At 44.6% G+C, this 13,339-nt stretch overlaps 1 protein-coding gene across 1 annotated transcript in view; it reads right to left on the bottom strand.

The window, feature by feature from the left end:
• The window catches only part of LOC138487325 (uncharacterized), a 2,513,852-nt gene that overhangs the window by 673,813 nt on the left and 1,826,700 nt on the right, over positions 1-13,339 (bottom strand). The window contains exon 75 of the mRNA XM_069613924.1: positions 451-599. Coding sequence (XP_069470025.1) covers positions 451-599 — 149 coding nt within the window. The remainder of the gene's footprint in view (positions 1-450; positions 600-13,339) is intronic.

Raw genomic sequence — 13,339 nt, 5'->3', positions numbered from 1 at the left:
GAAATTCCTGCACTGCTCTGTTCTTCGTACAACAGGAGCTCCAAAATGGATCTTTCCTGCTCCCTCTTCCCTCTCCTACCTCACCTCACCCGTCCTCACTATCCAGGGGGCAGCCCCCCAGTACCCAGGTTAGGGCCTACATAGAGCTTCTTTCTAGGTTGGTCGAATAGCAGATCCAGTGCCTATGTGGCTTACTTTGCAACTTGCTGAGCATCATTGCTGGATTATTTTGTTTGTTATCCTAGGTGGGGGTACAGCGAAATGTGTGGGTTAGAAAAGGAGGTCTTTGGGGCATGCAGAAGGGACTGACATGTCTGCTATGGAATCTGTTGGGCCCGCATTGAAAATTCACTATGAATATACTGTTGTAAAGCTTTACTCCAGTTGCCCTGCGACATGGAAGCTAAATGAACACTGCACTTTGGAGCACTGTTCACCATTGCCACTTACCTTGCTGCGTTGTCAGCTCGGTGACCGCGCAGCAGTGGTCGATGAGCGGCTTCAACAAATGGTCCCATTTGTTGCTGTAGTTGTGCAGTACAAGAGTGCTGCCTGTTGCAATTGCCTTTTCGATGGGTGCCAGAATGCTACTATCCTGTCTAAATAACATGAAAGAAAAATATGTAAGCAAATGAGGTGGGTGAAACTAAGTTCCACCGATGAGAATTGTCCACTCCCCCACATTTGTACAACAGACCATAAAAATGGCGGATGTTGCTCACATGAGACCCAGTAACATAGTATTTCAACATCATATTTCAAAAGTAATGGGTCATGTCATGAAAACAGCAATATGGAGCGCGTCTTGACGACTTTGCATATAATATTAGCATCCGGGGGTGGGGGGGTTGCCAGACAGCATGGGCTTTATAATAAATGTGATACCTGTGAAAAAAATTAAACTTTACACACATTAAATTACGAAAAAAAAATAAGTTAAAAAAGCAATCTAAAAAATAATTCATTCAGTTCATCAATTACATAATTTAATTATGTGTTGCAGACCAATCAATATATGTATCACTATTTATTCATAAATAAAACAGACTAAAAAATAATCCATGATCGTAGACCAAAAACAATTAAGTGCTATATTATCAAGGAAATCTGCCTGCCATTATTATGCAAACGCCCCTAAATACTTGTTATGCAATTTATCAATAGCAACAGATTGTATCAACAAATGACTCAATGTTTCACACTCAGTGACACTTATAATCGTAATGGCTACCATGCTGTCTCTGAGCTAATACCTACATGGTCCCCCATGAAGTTCATTCTTAATCTCATTAAAAATTACATACGGTTGGGGCACCAAATATTTAGGAGAAATAGATCTAAATTCGTGAGGAAATATTTTAGTACTTAAGTCAGTTTCATTTTAGCCCCAATCCCATCATTATCTTTACACTTCACTCTTATTTACTATATGGTATGGTAAAGCCTGTGAACCATGTAGACTACCACTCCACTCCTCTAGGACAACATATATTTCAGGCTGCATCTGCCCCCAGCACTGACCTGCATCCACTAAGCTTCCACAAGTGCACACACACGTGCACCCTCTCAGATCCCACCCCTCGCCCAGCAGCCCCAAAACCCCCTCTTACCAGACGTACCAGTTCCCTTCTCGACCGTCAGTTTTTGTTGCCACCATGGTCCTAGAAAAGGGACTCTGTCTTTTTTTTTGTTGTGGCCTTGCCAATGTTTATTATTTATTTATTATGGCTATCTCCTGTCAAAATGGTTGTTTCACAGTACAAAGTCCAGCACAAGCCAACAGCCCTACGAGGTCAAACAATGGCAGATGACGCTCACCTAATAATAGCATGATATAACATGACAATATATACAAATCCTGACATTTTTTAAATACAGTTATGCATATGTATAAATTATATGACCAAGGAGCTAAAATGTCGTTTTCTTTTGGTTTTTTTTGCCTGCTGGTGAGGTGTTATTGCGCTTTCGGGTCAATCTCGCATTTTTATTTTCGAGGGATGGTATCTGTTCATCTTTGTTTTCGTCCAACATGGCAGTCTGCAGAGAACTTCCATATGTGGAAGTTGCTGGTGCTGCTTGAGCTGGGTGTTCAGCAGCGACGGTGGCTTCAGTCTGAATTGTAGGGTTTGTCAGTCCAGGAAGACATATTTGAGATGCTGGGCAGCAGCAGGTTTTAGATGAGTCTGAGCCAGGGATGTCATTTGTAGGTCACCAGGGGTTGCAGTTGCAACCCTTGATGTCTCCCTTGCTACCCCGGTAGTCTCCCTTGCTACCCCTAAAAAAAAAACTATATTTTTTTCTTCCTTTTGTGTGTTTAAATGTAAGCTCCTGGGATGTGGCCAGTGCCATGTGGCTCTTTGTTTCTGAAGTGTCTAGCTTTCTTGTTCGGGTCTCTTAAAAAACAAACAAACAGGGGGTTATGATATGATATGATATGATCGTTTATTTATATAGCGCCTATACACAATGTGTTTCAAAGCGCTAGAAGGCAAGGGAGGGAGCAAGGGAAAATGCAACCACATTCTTACAGGCCATGAACAGTAAGGATGTGAAATTAACTATCGTACTCGGCCTGACGACATTTCAGATAGTGCAAGAGCTAAGACATAGATAAGGAAGGGAGGGGGAGAGTGGGAAGGAAATGGAAACAGACAGGCGACTACCGTACTAGGCCTGACGACATTTCTGGTAGAGCTGAAGAAAAACAAAAGGTGAGGGAGAGGGGTGTAGAAAGGGAGGGGAGGAACAACAGAAGTCACTATCATACTAGGCCTGACGTCATTTCAGATAGTGCTGGAGGGGTGGTAGGGAGGAAAAAAACAGTACTGGGAGGGTGGAGGAAACAGACGAGGTTGCTATCATATTAGGTCCAGGGACAATTCCGATAGAGTAAGTGCATAGAAGAAAGTAAGGGGAGGAGATAGGAAAAGGGAGAAGGGAAAGGAGGAGAGAACAGGGAGTAAGCAGTCAAAAAGAGTGGAGAAGCAAGAGGGGAGAGCAAATACAATTGCAGAAGCCAGTAGTAACACATAATGTTGCAAGCCAGGATACAAGATGAAGATAGGAACAGCATGACTCAGGGCCACCATGAGTACAAGATGCAAAGGAAGTCCAGCATGAGAGTTGAGAAAGGGTGACGCACCGTGAATGGATGAAGTCCATAAAAGTCAAATCCAGCATTGGCCACAAGACGATGATGGTGAAGGAAGGCACCAGGTGGGCGGGGCTTGCTAAGTGATGAAAAAGAGCAGCAGGAAGGTACTAGGTGGGCGGGGCTTGCTAAGTGGTGAAAAAGAGCGGCAAGCAGGAAGGCACCAGTTGGGCCCGGCTTGCTAAGTGGTGAAAAAGAGCAGCAAGCAGGAAGGCACCAGGTGAGCGGGGCTTAGGCGAGGTGACCTAGATCCACTTGCACCTGCTCCCCAGCTGCAAAGGAAAAGAAGCTGGAGGGCTCCTTAAGTAGGGAAACAGAGCGGTAAGCAAGAAGGCACCAGGGGGGCGTGGCTTGCTAAGTGGTGAAAAAGAGCGGCAAGCAGGAAAGCACCAGGTGGGCGGGGCTTGCTAAGTGGTGAAAAAGAGCAGCAGGCAGGAAGGTACCAGGTGGGCGGGGCTTGCTAAGTGGTGAAAAAGGACGGCAAGCAGGAAGGCACCAGGTGAGCGGGGCTTAGGCCTGATGACCTAGATCCACTTGCACCTGCTCCCCATCTGCAAAGGAAAAGAAGCTGGAGGGCTCCTTAAGTAGGGAAACAGAGCAGTAAGCAGGAAGGCACCAGGTGGGCGGGGCTTGCTAAGTGGTGAAAAAGAGCAGCCAGCAGGAAGGCACCAGTTGGGCGGGGCTTGCTAAGTGGTGAAAAAGAGCAGCAGGCAGGAAGGCACCAGATGGGCGGGGCTTAGGCCAGGTGACCTAGATCCACTTGCACCTGCTCCCCATCTGCAAAGGAAAAGAAGCTGGAGGGCTCCTTAAGTAGGGAAACAGAGCGGTAAGCAGGAAGGCACCAGGGGGGCGTAGCTTGCTAAGTGGTGAAAAAGAGCGGCAAGCAGGAAGGCACCAGGTGGGCGGGGCTTGCTAAGTGGTGAAAAAGAGCGGCAGGCAGGAAGGAAGGCACCAGGTTTAACAAGTGTAACACAAGTGTGTCACTTTGAACAGTGACCCTAAATAAGAAACAATAGGAAATAACAAATAATGTTTCTTTCTGGAATTCTATACAATAATTGCTAGACTCATTAAAGGTTTACTTCAGGCACCCTTCAGGGAGGTGAGTCACTGATTTAGTCTGTTCTTAAACACCTCTGCTTAGTCTTTCATCCTTATGAGGTCGATAAATGAGTACCAACACAGGTTGAGTGATATTGTATGTATATTTGTTCTTTATAAAGTGCTTAAGCGTAAGTGCTATATAATAACACATCATTATCATTTGGCCTGGACGTCTGCTTACATTTACAGTATTTTGGTAATATGGTCCTATGCACACTGATATTAATGGTACGTATGGTGATGGATTGTTGTATGAAATGTATATCACATTATAGTGATATCGTAACCATATTTTTCGGAGTGTACTTAGAACAATGCTATGTGAGGCCAGTTCCTGTTTTGTCAAGAGGTGAAAGGTTGTGTTCCATTGCTTCCTGTGATGTCACTTCGAGGTGGAGTCAAGTTACATCACTTCCTGTGATGTCGTCAGAGGTCAAGGGTCGTGGGATGGCACTTCCCCTGGCATTTTGGTGAAATGACGCCGTGAAATTAGGCCTAATACTTTTTTTTACAGAAAGCGTTTTCATTTCTCCGTAGGCTGCGCAGTTCCTTTAATCCCCAAATGCATGCACCATTTTTAGCCACAAATGTAACATTAGTCTCATAGGCGCGTAAAATAGGATTGTGGGTTGCGATTTATCATTTGTGGCGAATTTAAAAAAACACCCTAGATTGCCACTGCCATTCTTGCTGCTTGTCTGATTAAATGGATATCCGCAGATAGCGTTGATTAAAATCCGCCTACCCAAATAGACATAATGACCTAGCGGTGGGACCACTCTTCATTAATATAAAACTGTGGGATTGTTCTTCATCTGTTTGTCCTCCCCACCAAGCCCTAAAGTGTGCTTCCACACAGCCTGCTTTTCTTGCTGTGCTCGCTGCTACCCGTGCGCTATGGGCGAAGCTCACGCCGGAGGGGAACACTGCTGCACGCATGCCTCTGTAATACCCTCTTTTTTTCACTGCGATTGCATGTTTGCAGCATAATGGATGGAGGTGTTAAAAGCATGCAGCCTTTCAACATTTGACACAGTTAATGGACCCTTAACGGCGGCTCTTTACATCCTTCTCTGAATAGGCCTCATTTTGAATAACAGAAAAAGCACTTTAGTATTTAAAGTAATTCTCATTGACAGTGTTCAGCAATTTCTACGGCAGCATTAAAAGAGAATCGCTTTGAAAATGTATCCACAGTATGTCTTTCAAGGATAATTCTTTAACGCCTTCGAGCCATTACCAAGATTTTTGAAGGCATTTAAAACAACATTGTTTTTCTGCAACCTCAGAATGACACGAAATCTCGTCGATTATAAGTAACTGCAAACAGCATGTACATCCTTAATGCATTCTGCATGCAGAGCTATTCAGCACGTGTTTCTGGTGCACACTGAATCCCTTGGAGGCAGCAGTTGTGACACTTTCCTGACAGCACCCACCAGTTCAAACGTATTGCCATCATGTTAATACGCATCCAGTGTTTAATCAGCATCATTAGAATATGTGCAGAGGAGCAGTCTCCAAGCAAAGCTGAATGGCTCTTAGGAGACAGCGGAAAAAGAAAAACGGGCAGCTTTTCTGCCTCATTTTTAATTGGTATAAAAGTCCATGTGCTCCAAATATAGTCCTCGCTACACGTTCAACACTAAGCCCTCAAACTGCAGCATTTAATGAGCATCATCCTGGTTTTGGCCCTGTGCGGGTCTTCCACTGCTTCACTGCAACCCATCAACGTGAAGTCTTAGAACCGAGATTAGCATCAATCGCTCAAAGCTATCTCCTCCGAACAGAAAGCTCTCTAAAGCACTGCTTAGGGAAAAGAGAACACTTTGCGGTCAAAAGAAAATCCGGCTCAATTTCACTCCCCCAACAAATCAGAAGTCCAGGGATTTCACTCATTTTTAATTACAAGGGGCTTGCTACGTCGGTCATGTGAACATTTCGGCCAATGAGGAAGATTAATTTTCCATGAACTCTGATTGGCTAGAATGCCAGGAATTTTAGTCAACAAGAATGTGCTGAAAATTCCAGCCCCCTTACTGGTCAAACTGTTCCCCTCAACCAGTGCCATCATAATGTCCAGCCTCTTCGATTAGGGTGGAACTCCACCAAATGAAGCTGTGGGAGCGGAGGAGGGAGTGGCATGATTGAAAACGGATTCGTCACCCATGTTCGAATGCCGGAGGACCGATTCTCAAGACTCAAATCTCTTAATCAAGCAACTCATAAGCATTTGTGATTAATGTATGGTTCTGCACCATCTCACTACCAGGGACATGTTTTGCCCTGTATCAATGTACTTATGAAGCACCGGCCAAAGGGGATGAGTGCAGTGAATCACGCACAGCCCATCACCAGAATATTAATGAGGCAGGTTTTAGATGGGTGCCTCGTTGCAGAAAGTAGAAAAAGCAGGTCTGGAAGTCTGTAAGCGACATCAGACCTTTTCAACACCTTTCAGTTTCACAATGTTATATCTTTGCATTATATTAAGAGGTCAGGTATCACAAAGCCACATTGAGAAGTGGGGTGAGCATGGAGGAATGGATAGGAGCACCGAGGGCAGCTGCTGGCTTTCCTAGCACTTCCACCTAACACTTACGCCGGATGGAATTACCGTTACTGCCACAGTGAACGGTGGAATTACTAGTGCATAACAAATTGACTAGAGGACGTACACACCATCGGCAGTGATGGCAATTCCATCCAGTGGATACGATGGATTGTGACTTTGAGATACTCTGTGCACAAAGATCACACACACACACCAGTTGTGAGTTCCATGGCCTGTGATCGGATTTGAAATGGGCATGTTTGTTTGTGTTGGGCCTGTGCGTTGCTATCATGCATCTGCCCTGGTGAGTGAGTGATTGTTCTTAGGCATGTTTGTGGTTTCTGTGTTCCTTCCATTATGGCTTCACATACATGGTTTGCAGAATACATGCCATCACTGTCTTCCAGTATGGCATTGTCATTGTACAGTGCTGTACTGTGGCTTTGGCTGTGTAGGCATGTGCTCCCTAAGTATTGTTGTTCCTGTAGTCCTCTGTTTGTGTATTACTTACTTGAAATATGAATTACTGACATACTACTGCATTGTCTTGCAGGGCTTAGTCCCGTGGGCTGCTGGGTGACATGTGTGGGGTGAGAGGGCAGGTCCTGCATATATCCAATGTCCATGTCCATTGGCCTCTAAAGATCTCCGTTTATGCAGGCAGTGTGTGGTTCTGCAGGACCATGGCATCGTGGTTGGAATCAGAAAAGCGGGTGCAGCATTGTGTGATCATGAGGACGGCATCGCAGGTGACCTGGACATTCATTGAGTGATACTGCTTCCTGTTGGGGTATGCCTCTTTGGACTCCGTCCAAAGAGGCAATTACATTGGACAGGTGGACTGCTGCTTCAAAAATGGGCATTTATCTGTACCAGGGTGGTGGGCAGGGAAATGTGCTGGGATATATGGCACAGGAATGCTTCCAGCACCTGGTGAAGAGCAACTGAAAATTTGAGCTGAGACCTGCCACGCAGCATGCCCAAAATATGCTGGTAGGTGCCAGTTGCAAGAAAATGAAGAACTGACACAAGCGTCAGCAGCGGCAGGAAGGCATTTCTGGTGTTGATCCTTCTATGTATGTCGTTGTGGACCAGAGAGAGTAGCTTTGCTGTGGTCTCACTGTTCGGCCAATATAGGGTTATCAGCTGGATATCAGTTTAAGCCCAGGATGAGGGCCTGACCCGGGAACGGGTGCTTGCCTTACGTTGTGTCTCCTCCTCCTCTGCATGTGCTCTGTGGTGCTGTTCCTGCCTTTACACCTCAATGTAGGGCAGGAGGTGCTGCATGTCCCAGTTTGCAACTGCTAGTGGCAGCATGGTGTTGAAAACTGTGTTTATGTCAGGGGTGGGCCTTATTAAGTTTACCAACTAATGGGTGGAAATCTCAGGCAGGTTGACACAATTCCTTCAACTCAATTGCCCCATCAAGACTTTAAATATAAGCCCTGTTGGGATGATTGAGCAAAATGCCAAAGAAGATGCAAGGCACCGTCTTACAGGAGCTGAAAAGATAGAGAAAGGTACAATTTGAACAAGATAGGAATATGAACCCAATACCCCTAATTTATCCTGATATACCTGATTGGTTTCCAGTTGGGGTCTTGAGGGTATGGACTGGAACTCCAGAAGGGGGACAGGCCAGATCCCCAGGAAAGAGTCGGGAAGTAGGGAAGGAACTATTCCGAACGGCACGTGGGAAGCCTTAAGGATAGGAAAGTGTCCAAGAAAGACTAACTTGAAACCCCAGAGTAACAGCAAGGCAGTCTTGGTGTTTGTATCCACAAAAGAGGAACTGAAGTAATCCAAGCAGGCAGAATCCAGGATACTGGAGCAGCAAGGCATTTCTGATCTCATATGCGCCCAAAAAAGGACAAAAACAAAGGTAATCGAAGCAAACAAAAGCCAAATCACAATCTGAGAGCAAGGTCAGGCAGTCCAAAATATCAGTCAAACAAATAAAAAAAAAACGCAAATCCAGAAGAAGGTCAAGGAGGTCCAGGGTCAAGCACAAAGAGTAACAGCAGAGAACAACAAGATGCACAGAAACACAACGGCAAACCAGTCAGCTGTGAAGCACCAGAGAAATGCTAATGCCAGCTGCTCTTACTGAGGACGGCAAACAGTCAGCTGCCTCCTGGTGACGCCTCGTCCCATGATACAACGTACTTTGGGACATGGGGCACAGCACTCTAGGGCAGCTAGGTGTTGTAGTTTTCTGCTTGCCGCTCTTCGTTGCAGTATACGCTACGGAAAATGCCAATCATGGCACACAGCATTTGTTGTAACACTTATGTACTCTTTCAGAGTGGATTGGGTGCACCTGAGACTTCATTTTCATCACGTGTATGCATTTACCTCCACCTTTCAGGTGGAGGCAACTGCACTATGCTTTTAACAGAATTGCCACCCTTTTCCAGCAGTGTTTTGGCAGTATTTCAACTTGAAAACTTGAAAACAGTGGAAATACCATTTTGCTTCTTGGTCAGTATTTCTGCAGGTGGAATTTGTGCGCTAGCTAATTCTACCAAATGTTGCTGGTAATTCCACCAGCGCTAACACTGCCAGTGCTAATTGCACTGCCAGAATTAGTGCCCAACCCTACATCAGTGATGTGGTAAAAGTGGCAGTAATTCCGTTATCGTCACTTTTAACGTATACCACCTGACTCGTAATGAGGCCTCCACCTGATCATGTACCTGATCTGTCTTTTAGCAAGTGCATCTGTTGTGGAACTTGCAGACCAAGGGCACTCAAATCTGTCATCATGTGGATGGTCTAGCAGTCAGTCTATACCAGTATCCTACAAACAATGGAAGACAATCATATTGTATACTGCCCTACCAGGCCCCGTGCAGCATGCAGTAGAGTACAGACCGTGGAGTCGCAGTGATGTGACACAGTCACTCTGCACATACGATGGAATCAAAATACCCTGAGAGCCACACTTTGCACACTCCTCAGTGCGCCCCACACTAAGGAACCCAGGAGAGAATGATTCCTGCACATGCCATCAACTTCCCACAGAAAAGAAAAGCCAAAACAGAAACATACGGCCAGTTGGTATCTTCCATATATATCGGGATGAAGGGGCTGCACCAAAAGAGGTGGGGACAAGGGATGGGCAGCCAATCAGATTGAAGTGGGTGAAGCCGAGTACCAGAGGGGCCAGCGTAAGTGGGATAAAAACCCCGGGGGAAACGCTGTATGGCATTCAGCCTTATCACTCCACTGAAGGTGACAGAGAGGTCTGCTAAATGAGATAAACCACTGCAGGGGGAGATTGAACTTAGCCTGGCATCACAGAGGAGGATTATTTACGAGCACTGGGTTCTAAAGATGGAAGAACCATGACCAATAATGACATCCTTATCTGTCAAGTGCCTTCACAGCTTAACTTAAGTACTATTTTCCTGCTGAACCTAGGTCCCAAATTGTAGGGGGTGCCGCAAGGACATGGCTGTCCATATCCTATGCAATAGACAGTGGTCGCAGAGGACTTAGACAGCTAAATTCCGAGCAGCCAAGAAGGTAAAGAAACCTCTACAAAGGGCTGCTGATCCAAGGCCTAACGTATGTGCATCCCCCCACTGCTAGGGGCGTACTTCTAGCATGACTCACGTCTACACTCTTTGCCTCGTAGTACACCCCGAAAAACGCATTCATGCAATGTGTCCGTGCATCTTCCACATCGATATCTGAATGCACTAGGAAGCTATACATGGAAACATGAAGATGTGTTCCTTTTGTATGAAAATTGCTTATTTATTTCCTCTGAGACAACCATACATGAGGAAACCAGATTCTTTTTATTTGAGTATTTGATCTATTTCTTTAGCAACACTAATCTGTGGAATATACCACACTGTTTGCATCCCTGCCACTAATGAGAGAGGCCACATGATGCACTTGACTAGTGCTCAGCGATCACCTCAAGGCAGCCCCTGCTATAGTCTAACATCTGACAACAATGGAAGATACCCTTCCTTTCTGGGCCCCTTATGACATATTATTCCCATCCTACAGTTTTTAGCGCAATGATGATGATTTGGACTGCATGGGATGTACTCTTGGAATTCCATTTAGGGTTCTTGCAACAAGCCTTTACTATAGACTCCCATGCTCCATTACGCCAATGAGCCAACATGCTTATATTCCTACCTGGTACATCATTGGAGCTCACAGTCCTCATTGCTTCAGTTAAAGTTATGCTTGCTTTCTAAATAGGTCTGGGCAAACTTTCTCAAAAGTGATCCTGAGCTCCTGGAAATGTATTAGTAGGATTTGGGTAGGTTCATCAGTTCAAGTGGATTTTTCTTCAAGCCAATCTCCCTGAATCACCTTTACAAGCTTCACATCTTCAGGGAAACATTGTTTGGGCTGGTTCTTCGGAAAACAAACACACTTATTTAAAAGACCTCAGGAAGGTAGTGAAAGGTCAGGGAAAATGGAGGGGTCGAGTGAAGCTGGGGGAGGGCGTTAGAAAGAGGACATTGAGTCCTGGGCATCTGCAAATGTTATCCAAGTAGGACAGCATATTAAACTCTGAAGTAACATATTGCAATAGATGAATGCACCTACTGCAGACATCTGTGCACAATCTGCAGGTCCCAGGTTTGCATTTCTCTAAGCAGAATGCAGCATGTCTCCCTTCTCAAGCTGCTCAAATTAGTGAGGAATTGTAAGAATGAATGTCAGACCAGCAGAGTCAGACACATGTCAAGCATGCCCTGGTCTGATTTTCATCAATCAGAGGTTGACACATTTAGTATTTTTGAGGTTTATAATATTAAAATGTAAGGAAATTCATAACAGACAGAACTCTGAAAGGTTTATAGGGCCGGGGAAGAATCAATCATCCATAAGGAGTACATGAGGTTTCAGACTTCTAAGTTTGCTTCCATGTGGACTACTGAGTGTATTTATCTAATAATAGGGAGAATCTATTGCTGTAGGTCAAGGATGCAAGAAATGCCAGTAGGGCTGAGGAAGAGTCAGTCACATGTCAAGCACCAATGGTGGAGAACTGTCTTTTCTTAAAGGAATAGAATCTAGTCAGGTAAGAATGCAACATAATGAGCTCTGGGCCTGGGGAAAAACACGAACAATATCTAGAGTAAGAGTCAGTTTCTCCAAACCTGTGTTGGAGCATCTGAAGATGGGCTAGTGTATCACATCACTGGCCCCATAATTAGATGTACCATAGTCACAAAGTTCCTTTGAATGTGTGCATTTTAGATGCGTACGTTCAGATTTCCTTTTTCATCTCATTTGCACAATTGCACAAAGAAGGGGGCATTTGTGCATATTTTAAAGTTCATCCCGAATGAAACCGAATACATATTAAAGCATTCAGAAAACAAACACTTTCACCTGTGCCAGATGGAACAGACGCAGGGGAGGTGCAATGTGTGACAGGATGATTTCTGACCCTTCCATGCATTGTTTCAATGTGCGGAACAGGAGCAGCAGGAACCTCTGCTGCCTCACTTCCTATCCTTTAAACGGGTAGAAATGGTTTTCCACCACATTTCAAAATAACATGCCCGTAAGTGCACTCCCAGCATCCACATGCATGCAAGGAGCACCATGCATGCTCTTGACACTAATCTATGGAAGGGGGCTGGCCAGTGCAACATTTGGGCTGTAGCATAGCCCCCCAACATTGCACAAGCCGCATTTGTGAATAAGGAGACCTGGGCATTTTCCTAAGCAATTCAAAACAAAAACATGCATGTGATGCACATTTTTTATTTGAATGACCGTTTCTGAATTTGTCGCAAAGTATTATTTTTTTTCCGAAAAAGTTACAGCTTTTTGTAAGCCTCAAATAAAGAGTTAATTTTGCTTTCTTTATTAAAGAAACAACGAAGTACAATAATTATACATTTAGACAGTTGCATTCTTTGAGCAACCCTTGCAGGAAGGGTTCTGACCTATTCCATGAACTTCATAGTTCGTTTGCTTTGAACATGTGCTGGCAGAATAAAGGTTTGGCCTCTTCAACCCACTGTTTACACCATACATGTCAGGAGCATGACGTTCTCATGAGCTTAACCCAACCTGTCACCGGAATCTCTGAAAAGTTCGGGCAGACCTGAATTAGAGAAACACATTGAACATTCTGCTGATTCAGGACTTGGTCACATTTATTTGCCCAGACCTATTTCTAAATGGAATAAACCATGTCATCTGCTATCTGCAAATGTAGAGTGTCAATACTGTAAACAACTGTATAATATTTCAAAGTCATGAAATGTCATTTTGCTAATGTGTGGTCTACACATACCTCTTGACTTTCATTAAGTATTTCCCAGCATTAAGTCATCCATGATCAGGTTTGCGTATCTGCACAGAGTTGGATTTGGTCACTTTTCTGCTGTGGTTATGTATAATCTGTGTAGATTGCATTTATGTGGAGTAGCATGCTGTAAAAGCAATAGGGTGAATCATTGTGTTCATAGAGCATATCTAGGGAGACAGGCTTGGATCACAACAGAGAGGATATGTTTTAAAAACAAGTTATACTG

Source organism: Ambystoma mexicanum, chromosome 9, assembly GCF_040938575.1.
Source record: "Ambystoma mexicanum isolate Mex_15411 chromosome 9, UKY_AmexF1_1, whole genome shotgun sequence".
NCBI lineage: Eukaryota > Metazoa > Chordata > Amphibia > Caudata > Ambystomatidae > Ambystoma > Ambystoma mexicanum.
Note: the sequence above shows the minus strand (reverse complement) of the source record. Positions and strands in the feature narration are given on the sequence as shown.